The sequence below is a fragment of the Gopherus flavomarginatus genome, chromosome 1 (genome assembly GCF_025201925.1).
Source record: "Gopherus flavomarginatus isolate rGopFla2 chromosome 1, rGopFla2.mat.asm, whole genome shotgun sequence".
NCBI lineage: Eukaryota > Metazoa > Chordata > Testudines > Testudinidae > Gopherus > Gopherus flavomarginatus.
The window spans coordinates 96,966,928-96,981,200 of NC_066617.1; the positions used below are offsets into that span (position 1 = coordinate 96,966,928).

A 14,273-nucleotide genomic window follows, 5' to 3' on the forward strand; every position below is an offset into this window, starting at 1 on the left:
CCTTATAACAGCCATAGGAGGGATTGTTGAGCAATTAGATATGGTTTCTCCAGACCTCAGTGGCCTGCCCATCCCCCCTCCCCATACCTCTCCTCTGCCACACATTAGTGCAGTCTCCCCCTACTTCTCTTCCCACCCATTGGTGGGGCAGTTACACCCCCACAGATCTCTCATCCCCAACCAAATTCTTTTCAAAATGGACAGCCGTGGCTTTGCCATTCCAGGGCTCCAGGGACGGGCGGGAGCCCAGGAAGCAGGAGTTAATGGGTAAGATACAGTTTCAGCTGCCTGACTCTTGGATAAAAACATGTTTAACTGACAGAAAAGTCCTGGAGCAGCCTTGCTGACCTAGGCCTAGGCCTATGCCCCCCGCCTCGTCACTGCTACCCCGGCTGCCCTCCTCCTAGCTGGCAAAGATCACAGGCTCTTTCTCAAGGGAGTGTTCCAACCTCACTGGATTTCTAGTCAGCCCAGTCTCCTCTCAAGAGACTCCTGCAGGGAAGCACCGGAGAGAAGGGGAGATGTCAGAATGAAGAAAGGGAGGAGGGAGGAGAGGTATTACCATGATGTCGGCGTAGTCGGTGGGCATCTGGATTTGCTTCTCTCCTTCACGCGATGTGAGTGGTGTTCCCTCTCCTGGCTTCCCAGGGTTGTGTTTTTTTAGCCACATGTCATAGGTCTGCTGCATATCCAATACTGCGAGGAGGGAATCAGCCAGGTCAGCCAGGCAATTCACCTACCCACTCACTATGGACACACTCAGAACAAGGGACCTGTACAGATCTGGTGTTCTGAGTGTGCAGTCCCCTCCACCCCCTTCAGTTACAGACACTCCTTCTGCAGTGTGGTTACCTCCTCAGGTGAGAAGCTGGGCAGAGAAATCTCTTTCCCTTGGTCTGGGGGAGGGAAGCAGAGTTCTGAAATCTACAGGGTACTGTGATGGCAGCTTTTATAAATATTGAGAGAGAAGGAAGGAGGGCAAAGAGTTAGTGATCCCTCTGGACTTCACACCCACGAGGAGGTGCCAGATCAGATCTGAGCCTGGTCCCTCTCACTAGGTAGCTCACCCCCTGCTGCAACAAAGCAGGAGACTAAACCAAACAAAACAGCAGTTTGTTTGGGTTTCAAATGTTGTGATTTTCTAAACAAAATATTAATTCAAATTGACATTTTCTTCAGAAACAAAGTATTCAAACACTGATGAGGGGGTGGAAATAGTTTTTGAACTGCCCCCACTCCCGATTTTTTTTTTTTTAAAGCAAAATTGCCATTAGCCAAAGCCTTTTGGCCAGCTCTACAACTCATTACATTGGTAGGAGAGTGAGGTGGCAACGGGAGAAGAAATTTTGGCCAAGACCACGGGGTGTGGTGCCCACCTACATTTCCAAGAACTATTAACAAGTGAGGACAAAGCTTGTTTGTGAGGGGCACTGCCCAACGGGGTCCTCACACCAAGTTCACACACCTGTGTATGACCTTTCACACAATCAGCAGGGAGTGCTGCAGCCTAGGCATAGGGACATTAGCAGAACTAGGTGAGAGGCCAGGACAGGAGCAGAGGTCAGGAGTGAGGTGTATGGAGCCAGGGCTTGACTAGCAGAGGAAGAGCAGAGCTGTGGAGCGGGCAGGCGAGAATGGAATAGCACTGCGTGCAGGACTAGGGTGCGCTGGCGGAAGGGTGATTGCGCAGCTGTGCGTGGCTGTTTGAACAGCTCTAGCCCATGCTCCGAGAGTCTCATTTTTCGGAGTAATTTCACCCGCCTGCTGGAAAGGCAGGGGTGCTTGACGTCCTTTCCAGCTCTGGGACGCTGGGGAGAAGAGATATAACACACCCTGTGCTCTTCAGTGTCCCTGTTCCTGCCCCCATCTCACCACTCACTTTTATTTTCTTTCATGAAGGTCCACATGTCTCTCTCCTCAGGGCTGTGGGCAAAGGAGCAGTTCCCAACATACTGGCACTTCCTGCCGTTTTGTGCATGGATACACAGCTGTCAAGAGACAGAAAAGAAAACACAGGCCCCCCCCACCCCACCCAGACCCTTCTGGTTAGGGAAAGAGAAAGGGGCAGACCAAGCAGAAAGGCACCGAGCAGGTGATGCTGATCACTCGTGCCTCTTCTCCCTGGGTCCCCTAAGACTTGAGGGAGGAGATCTCTGTATAAAATGTACAGTGTACATTTTATAAACTCTGTGTAAAATGTACTTGAGTTCAGTGACTGTCCTCTCACTACCTAGCCACCAAGCCCATGGCTGGCTCGCTTACAGGTAAGGTTACTCATGGAGCCAGGTGAGGTGGTGGAAAGCAACTTATGCTAACCCAGCAGCGGCGTTTGAAGAGGACTCTCACCCATGTCCTCTCCAGCTTGACAGATGGAGGTCTTGAAGGGGTGGAGAGGCTTTCAGAGGAAAGTGGAGAGACGCCCAAGGCGAGTTTAGATTGATTCAGAGCAAAAGTTCCCAATGACAAAACTCTATTAAGAACAGCCAAGAGCTTTCCCTACATACGTCCAGCCCACCCTTTGCTAGTTACCCACTCGCCCCCTTTCCCCCTGTAAACAGTCCCACCAAGGAGAGTGTGGAGGGGTCAGCAAATGGAGAGTGGCATGCAGAGCCTCTCCTCTCCATTCTTTCATCCGATGAAGTCGGTATTTACCCACAAAAGCTCATGCTCCAATACGTCTGTCAGTCTATAAGGTACCACAGGACTCTCCTGCTTCCTCTCCATTCATGGCTGTCCTTACGCACAGTCAAAGCAAACAGCTGGTTGGAGCCCTGCCTCCTTCGCAACTCACCAGCTGACCTTATCTCCCGCTTCAGCACCAGGAAATAGCTCCCTCCCAGATCTCATCCCCTCTTCCAGCAGCCAGACTGGAAGCGGAGAAAACTTACGGTTGGGTTCCCCTCATTTCAGCAGCTTAGGCCCTGCAAACTGTCAAGCTAGCCCTGACTATGCTGATGGCTGAAGTCCAACCCAGATCAGCAGTGACCCATTGCCCACCAGGAAGCTGCAACATGGCCCCACATGAAATGAGCAAGGCATGATATGAAGAAGGGAAACTGTCTTTTGGAAGCACCTGAATGCAGAGGTTTTTGACACTGCAGCCCGGGGGGGGGGCGGGGGGGGGAAGAAGGGGGGAATGAGGGCATGTCTACCTTGCAAATACCATCCCCACTGTTGACACACACTGACACACAGACCCCCTTGTTGCAGCCTCAGCAGAAGGGCCAGGGCCTGAAGGCGTCACTGGAGACACAGCCATTCACTCGCCTGTTGGAAGCGAGAGAGACAGCAGCAGGGCCGGAGCGGGAAGCTTACACTCTTGCTGCCCATGCACTGCCTACTGTGGGAACAAACCGAAGGGTTCACTCCCCAGCAAAGACTACCTACACATGTGCACCTACACAGGAAAGAGAGGAAAAGCCCCCCAGACACCCCAGTGACATCAGTGCCAGCGGCAGTGTTTGGGGCCGCAGGTCCAGGACTCCCTCACGAGCTCAGGAAGAATTCAGAGCCACGCCCAAGGCTCGTCAGGCCCTTTTCTCAGGACACACTTTACAGACTCACAAAACAAAAGCTGCCGCTCTAGAGCACGTGCTGCCCCTGCCCCTGCCCTTCCTTCTGCAGCTCTCCCACTAGGAACCGCCCTTCCTCTAAAAGCCCTGCTGAGCCATGTGACAGGCAGGCCTTAGCCCCCTCCTGGCCGTGCCTCCATTAGAGGCACGGTGGAGAAAACAAAGGGATACTCCTTCTGCCAGACACTGGCTCCCATTTCCCGTAGCGCTCATGACTCCTTTTGCACTACAGGGAATCTTAAAAACAAAACCCCAAGTCAGCTAAGCTGCAAGTCCACGCCTTTCTCCTCTCCCCACCCCACAGCTGGGATCTCCCCTGGGTGACACCTCAGCAGCAACTTAGTCTGACCTATTGCCCCCTTCTGCCGCCAACACACACGTGATTTTGGCTTTGGGCTGAGAGGGGAGACACAAAATCTGATTAGTAACAGACTGAAAAACCCAGGACAGTTTCCCAGAAGTCAGCGGCCACTCTAGGAAGAAACTCCCACTCCCCCAGGCACCCACCGCCTGTGACTGCCATGGCAGCACATGGAAATCTTTCATTATGAGGCAACGGAAAACACTCAAGCAGCTGAGTGATCCAACTGACTGAGATCACAGGTGCTTTACAGCTACCCTGGCTGTGAGCAGAAGGGGACCCCCAGCATTTTCACATGGGCTCCCCTCTGGCTCTAGATTAAGGGACGGCAGACACCTCTTCACTAAGGGGAAGGGAGCTCTCCGTTAACTATGGCTGGGACCTGTCCTGATCTCCTTCTTCTCCTCCTCCTCCTCCTCCCCTGAGGCAGAAAGGAGAAGAGCGCTATCCCACCTCCCATCACATGCTGAGCTGAGATTGGGCTTCACAGCTTTTCACGTCACTCTGAGGTTTTAATTTAGGGTGTGGTTTTTTTTTTGTTTTTTTTTAAAATATCGGTTTTCAAATCACCTTTCAAGTGAGCTGTAAAAACTGGTGGAAGTGGCTGGATTGGAAGCCTAGGAGACTAGTGCGCTCTGTTTACCAGCGGAACAGGTACAGCAAAAGCAGGGATAACACAAGCTTACCCTGTGCCTACTGCCCCACCTGTGACCTGGCCTGGAAAGGCGTGACTTAAAGAGAAGGGCGAGACCCCGACTTCATCCCCATCGCTGGCAAGTCCTATAGGTGGTGATGGTGTTAAGAGCAGAGTCAAAAACCTGGTTGCAGGGGTCCTTTCATACCATGCTACGGAGCTGGCTATTTGAGATGGAATTGATCTCTCTTCGCTTTCAGTTGGTCTCTGCTTTCCACTTGGGTCCATGTCTACCTACCCACCGGTCCATTTACAAAGGACCTGCCCCGCGAGCATCGAAGCACTGGCTCCATGCTCGGTGCATGCAGTGTTGCGATAGGAAGGGAGAGGATTCTGGAGCTGCGAAGGGCTACAGGGCTTACATCATATTGCTGTGGGAAATTGCGGATGGAAGGCAGCGGTCGGACAGACACCCACTTCCTCTTTGCTTTGGACATCACCAGCAGGACACGACGCTCCTTTGTCCAGCTAGGAAATGGAGAGGGGGGAATTAAAACAAAAAAAGTCAGGAGGGGAAGCAAAGGAGGTTTAAAATACCCCAACAGCACACCAGAACCATCACTCAGCTTGCCCCTTGCACTGGCTGGTAGCCATGTGCTACACTACACCAGACACACCAGAAGAACAGAATGTAGCTCTACAGGGTGAGCCAAAAGGGAGCCTTTCCTCCCGCTTCCCCCTGCCCCCGAGCCGCTTGTGAGGGGCTGAACACGTCCCACATTCCATCCCCAGGAGTGGCTGAACCGGTCCTGGTCTATGCAGTCTGTAAAAAAACGACACTTCGGGACCCTTCAGGGGGAGACCTGCTGTAGAACTACAGGTCCTTACACATAGACACGGCACTGTGAACAAGATCCTACAGTTAGGCAGCTCACTCTTCCACAATGTCCTACAAAAGGATCTGAAGAGGGTATTGTGGCAAAAAAATCCCAGACAGAGAAATGACATCTCAGAAAGGGAAAGCGACCGTCCCTCTCTATGTGGCACTGAGGAGACCTCTCCTAGAGCACTACATTCACAGAACAAGGCAGACAGACAATCTGGATGCCTTTCAGAGAAATGCAACAAAAATGATCAAAGGGCTCATTTAAAAAGGATGTAAAGCATACACCATGGCTAAAATGACAACCAATGGTGATAGGATTGCTGCCTACAAACAGCTGACGTCTGGAAACAAGTTTGGAGAAGAATTGTTTTGGTGCTCCAGCTGAGTATAGCTAGAAGAGATAGGATGAACTGAACAAAAGGAAAATGGAGGCTCCCTCTACTCTACCTTGTAAGCTCCTAGAGAGAGGACTGTTTTTCTCTCTGCAAAGTGCCATGCCCAAAGAGGACCCTGCATACAAATGATAAATAATAGAACCTGACTGCAGAAAAAACCCAGTCACCTACCTTTTCGTAACTGTTGTTCTTCAAGATGTGTTGCTCATGTCCATTCCATTCTAGGTGCGTGCACACCCACACACAGAATCGTCAGATATTTTTGCCTTAGCGGTATCTGTAGGGCCGGCTGTGGCACCCCTTGAGTGCCGCACTTATGCACAGGTATCTTAGTTGCCGTTGGCCCTATGCCCTCTGAGTTTCTTCTTGCTGACTACTCCGACAGAGGGGTAGGAGGGCAGGTAATGGAATGGAAGTGAGCAACATCTCGAAGAACAATAATTACAAAAAGGTAGGCAACCGTTTTTCCTTCTTCGAGTGCTTGCTTGTGTCGATTCCATTCTAGGTGACTCACAAGCAGTGTCAATGGAGCTGGGCTCCGAGTTCAAGGTCCCGCGGCTTGCAGCACTGCTCTGCCAAAGCCAGCGTTATCTCAAGCCTGCTGGGTAAGCGCATACTGAGACACGAACATGGGGACAGACGACCGGGCAGTGGCCCTACAGAACTTTTGGATTGGCACCTGTGCCAGGAAGGCCGCTGACCCTTGTGCCCTAGCCGAGTGTGATGTCACGACTGCTTGTGGAGACACCTTGGAAGCAGCCCATGATCCAGGACAAAATCCTCTGAGCAGACACTGGGCCGCCTTTCATTCTGCCTGCCACTGCAATGAACAACTGCGCTGACTTATGGAACAGCTTCGATCTATCTAGGTAGAAGGCCAGCACCCTCCTGACATCTAGGGTGTGTAGTTTGCGCTCCTTATCTGACGTATGAGGCTTTGGAAAGAAAACGGGTAAATATATGTCCTGGCCAGTATGAAACTGGGAAACTACCTTAGGCCAAAATGCCAGGTGCAGTTGTAACTGGACTGTATCCTTGTACGAGACTGTCTAGGACAGCTCTGAAGTAAGGGCCCTGATCTCGGACACCCTGTGGGCCAACGTTATCACAACCAGGAACAAAACCTTCCAGGCGAGAAGCAGGAAGCCAGAGGTTCAAAGGGAGGCCCCCAGACACCTCAACAGCATGAGATTCAGGTCCCAGGGAGGGATGGGATCCTGGACGTGCGGGTAGAGACACTCCAGGCCTTTCAAAAAACATGCTGTCACATCACAAGGGAAGATCGACCTGCCTTGGAACGGAGGATGGAAAGCCAAGATAGCAGCCAAGTGGACCTCGATCGATGACAGGGACAAACCTTGGAGTTTCAGGTGCAGCAGATAATCCAGGATCTCCTGCAGTGGGGCCTCCTCAGCTCAGATACGCCGTTCAGAGGCCCAGCACGTGAACTTTTTCCATTTCGCCAAGTAAGTCGCTTTGGTGGAGGGTTTCCTGCTACTCTGAAAGACCTGCCCGTTTGACCGTGCTTAGCCATGTGGTAGCCAAGCCGTCAAGTGCAGTGCCAGCAGGTTCTGGCGCAAAAGGCTGCCATGGTTCTGGGACAGCAGATCCAGTCAGAGGGACAGCTGCAGCAGGGTGGCTACTGAAAGGCTCAACAACATGCCGAACCAGTGCTGGCGAGGCCACGCAGGGGCTATTAGGATCATTCTTGCACTGGGTTGCTTGATCTTCACAGGGACCCTGTGAGCCAACGGCACTGGCAGGAAAGCAAATATCAGCGCCCCCGACCATGGAATGAGAAAGGCGTCTGATAAGGAGCCCCTGTCCATCCCCCGGATCGAACAGAACATGTGGCATTTTCTGTTCTGCAAGATTATGCTGACCACCTCCAGATGGAGTGACCAGTCATGGCGAGAAGAGAAAGTCCTGCTAGGGTGATCTGCTAGGATGTTCCTGGTTCCAGGCAGGTGCACGGCTATCAGATGAATGGCATGCCACACACAAAAATCCCAGAAGGTGGAGAGTTTCTTGACAAAGGACCGAAGACCTGGCACCGCCCTGCCTGTTGATGTAATACATCGCGGCAGTATTGTCTGTCAGGATCTGCATCACCCTGCCCTTCAGGTGGGGCAAGAAAGTTGCAGAGTATAGCCCTGAGATACTATGTCCAGCACCCAGCAGTCCGCGACTGAACGGTAGGGTGAAGATGGTTGAAGAAAGAGCAAGGTAGAGCCAGGGAATTGACTGGGGCATCGCTCTCGAGCGCTCCTTCAAAATGAGCATTTCTGGCCCCGGGACACTTTGCCAGGCCGGGCTGGGGAGGTGAGCAGGCGGCAACGATGACTAAAGCTCGTGTCTCTCTCTCTTCTCCTTGCACACCCCGACGAGGCTGCCAAGGCCTTGGTGATGGGGGCAGCTGGAACTGCTTCCTTGCAGACTGCAGCATATGCATGCCCAGGGAGCGAAGGGTGGCCGAAGTGTCCTTTAACCTGTGCAGCCTCACAACAGTCTGCTTCGAAAAGAGACTGTTCTCATCAAATGGGAGGTCCTGGACTGAGGTCTGCAGACTGCCGGCCTGTCCCGAGAGTGGAAGCCAGGAGTTGCACCTCATGACCACCGCGACCACTCTAACTACTGAATCCGCCATGTCCCATGCCGTCTGGAGAGAGGTCCTAACCATCGCAGTGCCTCCTCAACCAGGGTGCCAAATTCCTGGGCTAAACCGTAAGGGAGAGACTCCTTGAACTTATGGAGGAAGTCTCACAAGTTAAAACTGTACCTGCCAGAGAGAGCCTGTTGGTTCGCCGCCTGCAATTGCAGGTTGGATGTTGAACAAATTTTTCTTCCAAACAGGTCCAGTCTTTTGGCCTTTTTATTTTTTGGGAGTTGAACTAGCGTGCCCCTGCTTGTCCTTTTTGTTGGCCACAGAGACAACCAGCAAGCCCGGAGGTGGATGGGTATAAAGGTACTTGAACCCTTTGGCCAGGATGAAGTACTTCTTTTTGGCCCTTGTGGAGCTGGAGGGATGGACGATGGGATTTGCCAGAGGGTCTTGGCAATTTTCAGGACGCCGTGACAGGGTAGAGGCTGAGAGAATATCAAACAAGGTGTTCACCTGCTCAGCCATCTCCTCCACTTTTAGGCCCAAGTTCTCGGTTACCTGTCGAAGCAGGGCCTGGTGTTTCTAAAATCATCCAGTGGGCTGGCTCTTGAGGATCCCGCGACAGCCTCATCCAGGGATGAGGACGACAACTGTACCGCTGGACGAGGCTCCAGGGCATCATCTCCCTGTTGGGGAGGGTTTTTTTGGGGGTGGGCACTGTCTCCTCTACCCCAACCTCCAAGCAGGTCTCATGCACCAAACCCAGTGCTGCCAGCTGTTGCTCCAAGGTGCCAGCAGATGAGCAGTGCAAAGGGGTCATCGCCATTACTGGCATGCCCCATGCACTCCAATAAGGCCACTGCATTGGCCATTGGCCATGGTGCCAACGCAGTGCTGTAAATGTGAACGCAGCCTCAGGTGCCCATTTGCACTGGTGGGGTCTTGACAAGGGGCTGAACAGCCCTTCCGTGCCGGAGAAACCCCCTTCTGGTGACCACAGCGGGGCCGTCGTCGCCTACGTCTGCCTGCTGACTGTCGTCACTGGAGACCGGTGTCTGGAGTGAGAGGGGGAGGTGGGGGGGAGAGAGATCGGTGCCAGTATCAAGGGGACCAGAATCGCAATAGAGAGTACTCCCATGGAGCAGGCAACCAAGATGTGTGCCGAGAGGATGACCGGTGGGAGGGTGAACAGTAATGGTAGAATGGAGACCAGCACCTCCCGCTAGGCGATCTGCATTGAGATGGTGGGGACGGCAATTGTGGTGCTGATGACCGAGGGCAAGCCCCAGAGGATCTGGGCTGCGATGCCAGAGATCTGCAGCTCAGAGATGGAGAGCGCTGCCTTGTCTCGGGGCATTGGTGGAGCTCCACTGCCCCCCGAGGGGTCTTAGCGGCTGGCTTGCCCTTGTAGGCAGACTTTGCCGCTTCTTGGAGCCATGTGGACATGCCTTCCCGTGCCATGTCCACATGGCTCCAGAGTGGCCCAAACTGGGTCTTTTGCCTGATGCCCCATGGCCCTTCTTGCCTGGTGCTGGGGAGCTATGCTGCTGCTTTTTCTTTTTGGGCACTGGCGACGGGGAGCAGTGCCAGGGGTGTACTGAGGCCAAGGTACTAGGTGAGTCTTTGCGGGATGGCTCGGAAGCTGGATGAAGGGCAGCCTCCATGAGGAGAGCCCGCAAACAAATATCCCACTCTGAGTCCTGGGTCAAAATTCTTTACAAATATGACACTCGTCCTTCACATGTGATTCTAAGCACTTTAGGCAGCTGCTGTGGGGATCACTTACAGGCATAGGCCTGTTACAGTCTGTGTAGGGCTTAAATCCCGGAAACTGGGGCGTGCCCTGCTGGGACTCTAACTTCTAATTACACTTAACAGCTACTTAACAGCAACTACTATGTACAACTATTCAAAGACCTTAAGGCTCGAAGTCAGAAGAAACGTAACGGCGAGCCCTTGCTATGCAAGAAAAGGAGCTCCAACCAACCACCCCAGACAGTAAAAAGTAATGGAGAGGGCGTGGGACTGGTGGCACCTGACATACTGACATATGAGCATGGCACCCAAGGGGGCGCCACAGCCGACCCTACAGATACTGCCAAGGCAAACATATCCGACAACCGGGCATGTGGGTGTGTAGGCGTGTATGACACAAGCAAGCACTCAAAGAAAGTTTGCTAATGGTGATGTCTATAAAACTGGAACAGTCTCCCCAAGGGAACAGTCTGCCAAGATGGAAGCCCTCACAGATATTTCAAAGTAGCCTATACAAAGCACTGGAGAATGAATATATGGCAGGGGGAAATCCTGCACTGAGGCTAAGGGGAGACAGAAGAGAGGACAAGAACACTCACCAGTGGCGGGCTTTGGCACTACAGTACTTGAGGTCCTTGTCTGGCTCCACCACCTGCCCGTTCCTCCAGCATTGGCCACACACAAATTTCATCTGGAGGTCAAAGCTGCTTGACGTCGGAGCCCGGGGGGCAGCCTGTGAAGGATCACATGAAGAAACAGGATTCAGGTACATGAACCTCAACATCTTGCCCCCCGTCAGTACTGTGTACAGGCACAGGATCATGCACACGTTTGCCCTGGGATAGATGCCTTTCCCCATAGGCACTTGTACACTACAGCAAAGTGCACAGTATAAAAGCCAAGACAGAGGCAGGTTGAGCTTTCATTTGGCAGTACAAACCATTGGTCCATCAAGATACCAGATTAGATCAAACCACTGGTCCGTTTAGTCTGGTTTCATACCTCCTGCCATATGATATAGGGCCACTGATCACTCCTGTCTGTAGCCTCTCTCTAACAGTGGCCAAATCCAGGTCTTCAGAGGAAGACACAATCATCTCACAATGCACGTGAACAGGCCACATACACCACTAGTGCTGACCGAGGGTTCAGTCCGGGCCTGCTGATGCAGCTGCAGACAAGGGATGGGGATTCATTCGCAGGGAGGGTGAGGGGCATCTAAAATTAATCTCCTGGGGATGCTGTCTATCTGGAGAAAGCTGTTTAAAGTCACAGTCTGGGCCCCTCAGGAGCTCTGTTAGCAGAGGAGGCCCCCCCGGGCTGCACTGAATTAACATGTCTCCTGGCCACACTACATCTAGCCACTGCCACCCACTTTTGGGTCACAGCTGGATGATGTAGGCCCCACCCTGTGCCTCTAAACTCCATTGTGGGCAGACTTCCCACCCCTGAGGTTCCTGTGCCCTGAGTTGCACAGCCGGACTCAACCCATCAGCCTATTAACCAACACGTGACCCGAAGCCTGAGAATTCACAGGCCTTACATCACGATCCCTAGCTGAAAGGGTCACAAAATGTCCCTAGTCCTTTCATATGCTCTTGAGGGAGGAAGGACAGTCGGTCATACGATTAAGATACACAATTTGCAATCAAGAGGCCTGAATTCTCTGCCTGCCTCTTCCACGCACTTACAGCAGAGTGGCATTTTGGATTTGCACCACTAAACGTGGGCACTTATATCTGCAACAACAGGGAAAACAAGATGTTTGAGTCTACAGCTCACTTCCCAAGGAAGAAGCAAACGCAGATGCAAGGAGCTATGCTCAGCAGCCAACCACATGGGGTGCAGCCAAGAATCCAGAGCCAAGACGGAATTTCCAAAGGAGCGCACCTAGAGGCGAGCAGGCTGTGGAGCCCAATGATTTTGTGCCATTACATGCAACTGTCTGCCTGTGCCAGCTGTCCCACATTGACTCTTATGCTGGGCATTTACCAGAGAGCAGACAGAAGAAAACCATCTCCATGAGTAGCAGGTTTTAGTCAGTTTGCTCAACAGCAATGTGGATCTAGGGACATTTGGGCCAATATTTGGCAGGTGGTGACAGCAGGCCAAACGTCCAATGGACAATGCAGAGGCCTCCAGTTGGCAGACTCAGTTCTTCTGATTGAGGCAGATCTGGTGGCATATTCATTTTCACCAGCCCTGCAAGGTCTGCTGTATTATCCTGCCATGTGGTGTATTTCATAACATAACCATGAGATGCAGGTTAGCTCTACCAGACAGGCCAGACTGATGTGTCAGATCCAGAGCATGACTACGTTCAGGGACCTGAGAGGATTAGCTGAAAAATTCTTAACAGCGTCCGGCTGCTATTCTGAGAACTTCAGGCAGTAACTAACCAAACATGTTTTCTGACACGAGTAGTGCAAAGATCTTGCATATTTACTGTGACAATAAGGGTCCAGACACCCCACGAGGAGAACAGAAAGTTTAAACCCACAAAATAAGCCGTTAAACCAACTGATTTAGAGCATAATACAGTATGCAAAATATATCGAGTAAGGTCTTTCACGAAAGCTTGTCTGAATTTGCTGGGTCAGTATGAGATATTTATACAGAAGGTGGTTATGAATCCATGTGTATAGAAAACTGCACTCAGAATCTGCACTATGACTCCAACTACATCACACAGCTGTGAGCAATCAAGAAGGGAGGGGGGCACCACGCAAGCCAGGTGTTTTTACATGAAACTGGCTTTTTTTTTTTTTTTTTTTCTCAACCCAGGAAAAGTCAATGATGGACCATTAGTATTAATGGGAAGGTACAGGGACAGCCTGGCTATCAAGCCAAGAAGGAACTTCCCCACTCTGGCTAAGCAAGAGTCATCACGGACAGAGAGAAAATAAAAGGGAAACCTTTTAAAAGCTTGAGACTGAGGGCCTGTCTACACTTAAAAGGCTACAGTGGCACAGCTCCGCTGCTGTAGTGCTTCAGTGTAGATAACACTCACCCAGACGGGAAGGGCTCTCCCATTGGGATAGGTATCCACCTCCCCGAGAGGCGGTAGCTAGGCTGACAGAAGAATTATTTTGCCAACCTAGGGCTGTCTACATGGCAACTTAGGTCAGCTTAATTATGCCGTTCAGGTGCATGGATGTTCCACACCCCTGAGCGATGCAGTTAAACCAGCCTAATTTTCCAGTGTAGACCAGGTCTGAGGTTTTTTATCCACAACTTGAGGGACAGTCTCTAGGTAGGAGGCTGTCCATGAATGCTGGATCCCTCCTATAGCTAGAGGGTATGTGGAGAAACTGTTTTAGGGCAATAGGTAACTTGTATTTGAAAAGGGATTTTATCTAATACAGAAGTGTAAAGTCGGAGGCTGTGTCTATGTCTATGTAACTTGTACAGGTTTTCACACCTTTACGATTTCATCTTTGAACCTGTGGTTTTTCTATTAAACAAAAAACTTTTGTTTATTTTTACCCCAAGCCAGTCTCTAGCGTGCAAACTGGGTGGAACATGGGGGCCAAAGTGAACTGATAACCGAGAGCCAGTTTCACACCTTTAGGGGTGAGGAACCAGATGGGAATAGTATGAGCATCTGGTACTTAAGAACTCGGGGAGGATGGCTTTGGGACTGGAAGGGCAGGTGGTGTCTTTCTGCAAGGAGTACCTAGGCTGGTGAAAGGCAGGGGGAGACCTTGGGCAGGCTGCTAGTGTCAGGGGATTAAAACATAGCTGCACAGCACAGACACAAGGTTACAGGGCAGGCAGAGACAGAACCCCTAACCGGGCGGGTGATCCCCAGAACATCACACTGACCACGTGCAGTAAATCCAGCATGCATGCATGCATGCTCAGAGGGGACTGGGCGTAAAGAGTCAAAGCAGCTGCTGCTATACACAGCTGTATTTGTAAGGACATGCTACACGCCTGGCAGACTGGTAATCAAACAAATAGCCATGACATGGAAATTAGGGTCTCGGGAGGTTGCTACCCATTAAGTCAGTCAAAGGACCTTCAGGTTACAACAGCACCCATTGTAATGAAGCCAAACACAGAACA

At 51.7% G+C, this 14,273-nt stretch overlaps 1 protein-coding gene across 7 annotated transcripts in view; it reads right to left on the reverse strand.

Annotated features, from left to right (window-relative positions):
- ZC3H7B (zinc finger CCCH-type containing 7B) overlaps nt 1-14,273 on the reverse strand; it is a 61,008-nt gene that overhangs the window by 7,055 nt on the left and 39,680 nt on the right. For all 7 annotated transcript variants that reach the window (XM_050936422.1, XM_050936420.1, XM_050936421.1 and 4 more), the window contains 4 exons: nt 10,805-10,938; nt 4,990-5,095; nt 1,880-1,988; nt 563-696 (listed from right to left, as the gene is read on the reverse strand). In XM_050936422.1, the coding sequence (XP_050792379.1) occupies nt 563-696; nt 1,880-1,988; nt 4,990-5,095; nt 10,805-10,938 (483 nt within the window). The remainder of the gene's footprint in view (nt 1-562; nt 697-1,879; nt 1,989-4,989; nt 5,096-10,804; nt 10,939-14,273) is intronic.